The 9,811-nt window shown below is 37.8% G+C and overlaps 1 protein-coding gene across 1 annotated transcript in view; it reads left to right on the top strand.

Annotated features, from left to right (window-relative positions):
* Positions 1-9,811, top strand: part of DNAH10 (dynein, axonemal, heavy chain 10) — a 52,760-nt gene that overhangs the window by 4,626 nt on the left and 38,323 nt on the right. Inside the window, 14 exon segments of the mRNA XM_010009680.1 lie at positions 1-40; positions 504-702; positions 1,268-1,462; positions 2,073-2,243; positions 2,962-3,138; positions 3,485-3,658; positions 4,306-4,472; positions 5,186-5,337; positions 5,703-5,867; positions 6,559-6,766; positions 7,342-7,498; positions 8,667-9,143; positions 9,292-9,450; positions 9,767-9,811. The exon segment at positions 1-40 is cut by the window's left edge and continues 10 nt beyond it; the exon segment at positions 9,767-9,811 is cut by the window's right edge and continues 102 nt beyond it. Coding sequence (XP_010007982.1) covers positions 1-40; positions 504-702; positions 1,268-1,462; positions 2,073-2,243; positions 2,962-3,138; positions 3,485-3,658; positions 4,306-4,472; positions 5,186-5,337; positions 5,703-5,867; positions 6,559-6,766; positions 7,342-7,498; positions 8,667-9,143; positions 9,292-9,450; positions 9,767-9,811 — 2,486 coding nt within the window.

Genomic DNA, 9,811 nt, shown 5'->3' with positions numbered 1-9,811 from the left:
AAAGAGTGTACAAAGCTGTGGATTTACACACACTGTTTAAGTAAGTACTGGATTCCTGTTTGACTAGGAGGTATTTATTAAAAGCTTTGCTTGTTTTACATGAAGTGCAGTAGGTCATCAAATAGGTCTCAGTGTTTTTCACTATCTGAAGTTGTATTAGAAGGTCAAAAGTCGATTTATTTTGTAATTTTCATAAATTGCTGAATGAGCCCTGAAGAAATAGGTGCTTGTCCTCCTTTGTTTCGAAGGGGGATAAGCCAGTAAACCCAGTAGATTTATAGTGGTAAAAAAGTGCCATGAAGTTCATCAAAATCAGTCCTGCAATAATACCTCCTTTCAGAATCAGTCACATTGAAAATTAAGACCTCACAGTTACAAGTTTTGCCTAGATCTTGTATAATTAGAAGTTGCTAAACCAGGGTATATTCATCTAGTTGAGATCTAATTTTCTATCTATAGTCTTTCTATCTATAGTATCTTAACTGTTGTGATTTGATTAATAGAGAAGATACAGCTGCTGCGAAAAAGAAAATAGCAGACGCCAAAAGCACTCTTCAGCAGTGGAGGAAATGTTATTTTGCTGTTCGTGCCCAAATTGAAGCAACAGGAAGAGAACCACACTGGGAATTTGACCAAAAACGCTTATTTGGAAAAACAGATTATATGGCTTCAGTCTGTCAAGATCTGATTGATATTTTGCAGGTAGTCATATGACAATAAATAAAGGGGTTGTGTAATCAATGTCTTCCTCTGTAGAGAAGATTCTTCTGTAGTGTAGTTGTTGAAATGTTAACAGCCTTCAGTTTTGTGTTTAAGGCCTGAGCCTTAATTCCAGCCTTTGATTCCAGCAAAGCTGCACTTAATGCTTGAGACAAAATAACTCTTCTCAGTCTACTGGTTGAGGAAAGATACTGCTGTGTACGTTGCTGTTATGAACATACAGGCCTGTAAGAAGAGTTTCACAGATTTGCAGTTTTGATGGGTTGCTAGCTTAATGGTATAATTTTAGATAAAATAATCATTCAAATATACTAAAATACAAAATTTGACCTATATGAATCAGTACATCAATTGCAGGATAACATAAGACCTGCCATGTTTAGGATAATTTAAGTCTTTATGAAATGTGAATCACAGCAGGAGTTGATCATTCTCTGAGCTGATTTGGTTTATTTTAAGGAAATAATATCAGAAAAATGTGTAAAATGGCAGAAAAAAACCCCACCGTTAAAGTAAAGCTTTCTGGTATCCTCTTGTGAATTAACAGGTCACTGAAGAGTTTTACAGTATATTTGGTCCTGAACTGAAAGCTGTCACAGGGAATCCAAACCATGTTGATGATCTGCTGATGAGAGTAAACGAACTAACTAGGCCTATTGAAGAACTGTCTTTTGACCCTTTTAGCATCAAAAGTGCAAGTGGCTGGAAATCAGTTATGGAAGATTTTAGAGAAGAAGTTACAGTAAGTACCATATACTGTGGTTCCCCGTTACTTCCTATCTGCACAGTCCTTCTAGTATAGCAGCATCTTCACTTAAAGAGAATGTAAGTTTGCAAAAGAAAAGTATCTATGAATAAATACATAAATGAAAATTCGAGGAATTTGACCAACTTTTAAAGTCGGTGTCCTGTTTCCAAACTCGTTTTGTTTATAATTTCACTTTATCTTGAAAATGGTGAAGCACACTTCTGTTGATTGGCAGAATCGCTGCAGCATGAACAGAGGCTCCATATGACCTCCCTGTACTCATGTGCTCACATGTCTCAGTCATGTCCTGCAAAGAAGTAAAACTTCTTTTCTGTATTCATTCAGTCCTTCACCCCTCAACTAATAATACCCACAGGGTATAAACAATTACAATGTTTTTTGTGATTTATATACCTGCCCAGCAGACACACCAATAAACATTCATTTTCTGCAGCTTACCAGAAAGCCATCAGTTTATTAGTAATTTGTAAGACAAAACATAGTAATGACCACTATTATAGACAAGTATTTTCATTTTGCCTGCCTTCCTTGGTTTTGCAAGAAGAATTTCTACATAATGGGGTTTCTTGGCCCTCTTGTTTAGGTTATTGAAGAAGAGACCAAATACTTTATTGATGAATCTTTTAAGACCCTTCGATCAGCAGAAGCTGCATTTGACATACTGTTAAACTTGAAACACATCCGCTCTCGTGAAGCCATCAGTAAGCAGATGATGATGAAGTTCAATGATATTTTGGACCAATACTGTAAAGAGGTATTTAATTTGAAGATTGCTTATATAATACACAAAACCCTTTACCTAGTGAAAATGAGAAATCTGTGCATATGTCTAAATACCTGTGTAGTGTCGTTTACTATCAGAAAGACTGAGAAGTTTTACAAAATAAACATAATTGCTTTCACTTTTGGGAGCCTGTTGGAGAAACAGTGTGGTTAATTTGCTGAAGTGGATGTGCATATCTGTGTATGGGAACCAAAAGGTATTTACATGTACTGTGAATGCAGCAAGGCTTGGGGCTATTCCCTTATCATGTGCACAGCAATTCCACAGCAGTCCTTCCTCAGGAAACGCATCTTTCATACCCTGCAGCTTTCTTGTGATGGACAAGTTCATGGTGTGACCAAAAGGTATCAGAGATAACCATGAAGGCAGAAATCATTTCTGTCATGTTGAAGCCTGTATGTTGGAAAGCTTTTCATGTCATACCATTTTTCTTGATATTTCAAAGAACATGGAGTTAATAAAATATAATCTTAGAGAAGACACTGCCACAATAGCAGTTCCACAAGATACAGAAAGGAAGACATTCTCGCTAGTACAATTAATAAAAACAAGAGATGCATGAAAAGAAAAAAAAGGAATTGTTTTTATCCTGCTGCTGGAATTAGCTTCAGAGCTTGTGCAGGGTATATACTGACCATGGACAAGCAAGTGGAGAAAGGATTCTTTGCAATATTTTATTCTCTTCTAGGTTGAAAGCATTAACCAAATCTTCGTTGAGAACCTCAAGGACCCACCTTTGTGCAAGAATCATCCTCCTCTGGCTGGAGCAATATACTGGTCCCGATCCCTTTTGTATCGGATCAAACACACTATTACTCGATTTGAAGAAGTAGAGGAGTTGCTTGCTAGTGAACGTGGGAAGGAGGTATGTTGGTTTTTTTGAGAGTTAATGAAGGAAGAAATCCTTTCTTCATACCCTTCTTCTCAAGGTATGCAAGTGCTCTTAGTGAGATGGAGTTTCAAGAATGTCTTTGCACACAGCAAGACATGTTAGACATTAAAGCTGTTGGGACCTTCCCACTGTTTCCCAGAGAGACAGTGCCAGAATCAATGACAGAATTCAAAAACCTAAATTCTCCATTGCCAGCATTAATTACAAGCATTACTTGCCCTCTTATTTAATAAAAAAGAGAAACCATATTGAGACACCATATTAAGACAGGATACTTGAACATTTCTCATGGTCTTTAAAGTGAGTTTTTCCTTTCTAGGTAAAACAAATATATCTTCAAGTGGCCAAGAAGATGAAAAAGTATGAATACGAAAAATACAGTCAATGGAGAGATGGGACAGAACATGTACTCCCACCCTTACTGAAAAATTGTCTGCTGACTGTCAGCATTGATGGGGCTGCAACCAATGTTAATCCAGAGACTTCTGAGCAGGTGAGATATAAGAAGATAGTATACAAACTTCTCTGCAGGGGAGAACTGAAACCTGTCTGATGGTCAGTGAGATTTTTCTAATAGTAATGCTTTAAATACATTTTTTGAAAGGAAAACTTCAAAAGTTCTGAGCTCAGAATTGTTTGTGGTCCTTTTTAAGGCATAGTGGATGAATGACCTGGCAAATGGATGATATTCTTTCTCTATGTGCTCTTCTGTGCTGTAATTACTGTTAATTTTGGGGTTTTGGTGTAACATCTTTGGGACATTACAACAAAACTTGGGACTGAAGCTAGTTAGATGGAGGGAGGTAGGTAGGTAGTGGTCGTGCAGAGTCCTGTTCTAACTAAAAGTTTGACTGAACTTTCACTGGGATTTCTGTTGTAGCTGCTTGCAGCAGTATGTAAACAGGTGATTTGGTTTGTTTCTTGAAATAAGCTTTCACTTAAGAGGTAGTTGTGTGTTATTTCTGGAACTAGAATGCTGAGGCTGCTATTGATATGTGAAGGCATTTCCACAAGTTCTGAATGTCAGTTATGCTGACTTTTACATACCACCTTAGCATATGTCTCCAAGAGCTAATCTTCTCCTTGCATTGTAACAGTTTGGTGTTCCTTTACTTTCTGCTGCTTTTTCTTGTGTTGTAGAGCTCTGTAAAAGAGGAGCCTGTCGCAAAGAAAAGTGTCCACTTCGTAGTGAATTTTTCTCCCTTAATCCAAGAGATTATCATTGAAACAAAGTACATGGAACAACTAGGGTTTCCAGTCCCAGAAACAGCAAGATACGTGGCATTACAGGAAGACAAATATCTTAGGTAAGGCTGTAACAGAGTATTTGCTCACATACAGGCTTATGGCAGTGTTTCAAGTGATTTTACTCCAAATCAGAATGGGCTCTGAGTCATCAAATTTGGAAGTATGAGAGGTCTTAGTGACTTTTTTAAAGGGTAAAATTTCTAATGACCAGTCAGTTTTTCTCTGGCGCTGTCTGCATCCTTTACCGTTTAGGACTATGTCATACAAATTAACCTCTTATTAAAATTGGAGGAAAATCAAGAAAAGTAATCTGTTTTGCAGTGAATTGTTAGTGTTATTTTGATTTCAGCTTGCACTTAAATTCACTGCTGCTTTCTTCTTGTACAGCCTTGAGTAAGTCACTTTTGTCCAAATTCTCGCAGGCAGGTAGCACACAGGTGTGCTGATAAGAGCCCTGACTGGATTTTAAAGTTCACCTATTGAGTTCACTTCTGTGCTTCAAAGTGAAGTTGTCTTAAAAGCTGCTTCTGAGTTGGGGCAGGAGAGGTTTGTCTGGCTGCTGTAGGAGCCATATGAAGTTTTCCCTTTTGTTTTCAATAGAAAATTAATTACATTTATAATCAATATATATTCAGTGATTATTTCTGCAGATTTTGCTTTATGTGGAAGTCTGGAGGGAATGATGGAAGTGATCCACTCTTTGATCTGAGTTCAGAGCTGTATTTCCAGAAAATCATCATTTTTGTTTTGTTGTTGTTGCTACACTCCTTAGGTATGCAGACAGATTACGAAACATGCTGGATCAGTATCACAGATTAATGGAAACACTGGATGAAGCAGAAACCAAACTTCTTGATGACCATATTCAAAAACTCTGGGAAGTATTCAAATCAGGGCACAGTAGACTCAATTGGAACTCCTTAGGTAACGGAGATACTGTTTTTAAATGGCTGTAGATACTGATTTTCAGTTTAAAAATCTCTTCAATTCTGCAGTCTATTTTTTATGCTTTCTGACAGCAATGTATCCCTAAATGGTACATCCTATTGCCATGGTCAGAGTCAGAATAGTAGGTTAGGCAAACTCGGTTCCAGGAGTATTTCTTATGTTTCTATTATATTTAAAAGACAGAGTGGAAATGGACAGAGACTCTTAACTAATAGCTGTGAGGGAGCTAGATGAAGGATTAGATGAGAGTTTCTGCAGAGCATCAGTTCATTCTTAGAGAAAAAAACACATCAGGTTCTGGTGAATTATTTGTTAAAAGAAAGGTTGTGATTTATTTCAAGGAATTGGTGACTTTATTTTCCGATGTACACAAGCCATCAGGACGTTTGAAACACTTGTCCATCAGATTCATATTATTTCTGAAGACATAAGCAACAGACTTCTGTTCATAGAATCAACAAATCTCTTTAAGTTTCCACTTTCAAAAAATGGTGATAAACTTCCTGGTAAGTCTTTCTATTTTCATTTCCCGTTTCTGTGATGTTTTATCTCTCTCTGTCTGCTAATTTGTGTTTTTAGTTGCTATGATAAACCCTTTTAAGTGTTATCAAAAGTAGTTACAGTAGCATTTCATAGTGTAACGGGGGAAGCACAAGCAGAGCCTCAGTGCCTTAAAGCTGATGTGTCAATGAGAGAAGTGTAAAGATGAGTATACAATAAGATAATTTGGCTTGTGTCTACCTTGCTTTTGGTCACTTTCCCCCTAGTTTTCCTTTGATTTCATTATCCTTCTTGCATGCAGTAGTGTAGTCTTAGAGCTGCAGTCTGCACTGAATGTCAGCTCCCTCTGCGCTGTCTGAACCAAACTTGTTTCCTCAGATGGAAATTGCAGTGAAGTGATTGTCCCCCAGGTCTTCCTGTCACTTGAGTGAGCGGGTGATGGTTCACATTTCTTCCAATGCTTTGTAAATCTTACAAAGGTTACTTTCACATCTAATGGTTGTTATTAAATAATTGAATCCATTTTAAATCAGAGGGCTGAAATACTAATAAATGAAGCATTAATAAGTGAAGATATTTTTTATCAGTATACAAGATCAATTTCCTGTTCACTAATCAAGCACAGCTCGTTATTCCTGCATGCAAGTCTCTTAGGTCTTTTGCACTTAATAATGCTATTTTTTGTATCTTTTGCAGAAGCAAGAGAGTTTTTTGAGTATGTTACGTGTGAAAGAGCAAAAGATGTGGCACACATGGTTAGAAAATACTCTGCAATCCCACAATTGCTAATAAAAGTGGAAGGACGAGTCACCAACACAAACAGTGGCAAATCTCCAAATTTGACTTCCTATTATGCGTACTGGGAAAACAGGATTTATCAGGCATTGACACAGTTAATTGTGAAGTAAGTCAGTTGTTTGCTATAATGGATTTTCAGTCTTTCATCTTCAGGTTTTTCTGCATGTGTTGATCAGTATGTATACTGATAGCCTGTTTGAACACCTCCGTGGTTTGTAGTTGGAGATAGATTTGTATTTGTACTGTTTTCCCCTGTGAAGAATGTAGAACTGATAACAAGGTACAGAGAAACCCAAAGCTTGCAGCCATTTCTTCTTCTTATGATCCATGTCTTTATAATCTGGTCCATGCTCAGGTGACTTCACTGTGCTTTCTCAGCTGGGCTCTTGCAATAGAGTTGACCATAGTCTCAGGGTCCTTTTGCATCAAGGTATCCTCATTCATTCCTTCCAATAGCTTCTTTTAGCTTGTCAAGCTTTTGCATTAAGTAAGTATTAGTGGGACAATTTTGCTGTGATACACATCAGTGTTTCCAGCTGAAATCAGTGATAACTGACTTTAGGCAGTTCTGCTTACATACCTAAGCACATACCTGATAACTGCAGTCTCTGTTGGGCATTTCCACTGGGGCCAGCTCTTGGTTATTACTGTCTTTGACATGATTTTTTTTTCCTTTCCCAGGAATTTGCAAGCTTTTAATGCAGCAGTTCTTGCAAATATGCCACTGTTCCAAACAGAAGCTATTTTATCTGTTCCTGAGATAAGCTTGCAACCTAATGCCAAGGAGATTGACAGAATGACCATACAATGTATCCGAGACTGTGTTGAGGTCACTAAGGTGATTTTTGATAAAGATTTACTTGTTGCCAGAGTTTGCTTGTGATTATAACAAATGAATTAATCTTGCTTTATGTTTGGGCAAGCATAAATGTCAAAGGGAAGATTCATACTGCTTTATCTAGAGATCAAAACATCCAGTACATTGTTCTAATTTACAGACTGTCCTAATTTTACAAACTGATGACAAAGGAAAAAAAATTGCAATAAGTGCAACTTTTACTCAGGCAACATTATTTATTACTTTTCAGCAGTTTTGCTACTGTAAGGACATGATTTGGTTCTATAAATCAGCATACATCAGAAGGAAATACTTCTCAGATTGCACTGCAGTCTGAATCTAATGTTTCTTTCTGATGTACTTACAAGCTGTTGGAATAAGGAATATAAGTAGCCTTCACTATACCACAGCTCTCTTCATAAGCAGCAGAAAAACAGATCAGAAAATGTTGGGAGAAGGGCATCTAGGACACATCTGGGACAGCATGTTTACAGCAGATGAAATATCTGGTTTGCTGGCAAAGATGTAGCAGTATTTCCCTGTGTAAGTATGTTCACATTGAACTGCTTTCCAGAAAAGATGCCAAATATTGTGGCAATATTCTTGCCTTGTGCTGATGGAAAAATGATTCCACGTGTCACCTGAAAGGATTAAATTTAGATTAAGTGTCCCTTCTATGCTCAAATTTGCTGTCCTGCTCCACTGCTGCATCCAGCCTGTTTTATCTAATACCTATTTCTCTCTGTCATGCTATACTGTTGCTCAGCAGAGATTTTAAAAGCAGACTGAGTAATGCATGGAAGGGTTTTGTTAGGATTAAATTAGCTGTTAAGTTTATGGGAAATGTAATCTCTTTTCTTGCTGCCAGAAAAACAATTGATTTGAGAAATCAATTCACACCACTTCCTACATAGTCTCCTAAATAATGGTGAATTTCTTCACTGAAAGGGTTGTCAAGCACTGGGACAGGCTGCCCAGGGAAGTGGTTGAGTAGATGTGGCACGTAGGGACATGATTTAATGGTAGACTTGGCAGTCTTAGGCTTAGTCTTGGATTCGATAAACTTAAAGGTCTTTTCCAGCCTAAATGAGTCTAAGAATCTATGAATGATTGACTAAAATTACTCTCTACAAAGTAACTGTTTTTCAACCCTGTCTGAAAACTCCAGCACTTTGTACGATGGATGCATGGTACATGTATTGAATGCCCTCCTCAGCACATTGAGGAAGATGAAGTTATCACTTTCAGCTTTTACACTGACGTCTCCCAGAACCCTCTGATAATTGAACAGGCTGTTCTCGTCACTCAGAATGTCCGCAAACTCCTGTCTTCTCTCAGCAAGTATTTAAACCAATGGAAGAGGTACCACCTGCTGTGGAAATTGGACAAAGACGCAGCCATGGAGAAGTTAGCTGCAGAAAAGCCTGCTTGTGTCACCTTTGATGAACAGTTTCAGTACTATTTGAAGATAGCTCAAGAAGTGACTCAACAGCCCATGATTAAAGATGAACAATGCATCAGGCTTCAGCTGGCTCCTTTGGCCTGCACAGTGGAGGAGAATGCTAGAGGCTGGGTAACGTCAGTTGGAAAGTTGCTTAATGAGTCTGCAAGACAGGAACTCGTCAGTCTTCAGGAGGAGATGCAGGTAAGTGTTTTCAGCTTGGTTTTATTATCTTTATCATATGGACTGAAATTGAATGTGCAAGATATTTACTCATGTTTGACTTGTCATTATCATTCTGCCTAATTGCTTTGTCAGTGTTGCTTCTGGAAATTGTTTTTACTTTTTACAGAGATTAACAGAGGATCTTGAGAGACCTCCTGATTCCCTGGAAGATCTCAAAATTGTCCTTGGTGCAGTTGCGAAGATCAAAAGCTTGTCCTTCGAAGTGGAAGTGAAATATTTAGATATCTGGGAGAGATACCGAACTCTTGCAATGTACAATATTCCAGTAAGTGCATGTCTCATAAAACATTTCTGATTTGAGCTAGGGGCACAAATGCCTCTCATGTGAATGAATAGCTGTTTTTCTCTTACGACATTTCACAGAATCACAGTATTGTTGAGGTTAGAAGGGATGTCTGGAGAATGTCTGCTCCTCAAAACAGTATCTCCACTTTAAAATGGACACATTGCATGTGTTTAAATCTGATTCAGATCACTTCAATGCTGATTTTATGTTTTGCACATTTAAAATGTGAGCACCCATTCCTCTCTTTTTGGTGGCAAATTATTTCTTGTGAGACATGTGACTTGCTTTGTTTTAGGTAGCTAAAGAAGAGCAAGAGATGGCCAACAAGATTAAGGAAAAG

Source organism: Nestor notabilis, unplaced genomic scaffold (assembly GCF_000696875.1).
Source record: "Nestor notabilis isolate BGI_N333 unplaced genomic scaffold, ASM69687v1 scaffold30512, whole genome shotgun sequence".
Taxonomy (NCBI): domain Eukaryota; kingdom Metazoa; phylum Chordata; class Aves; order Psittaciformes; family Psittacidae; genus Nestor; species Nestor notabilis.
This window is presented reverse-complemented; position numbering and strand designations above follow the sequence as displayed.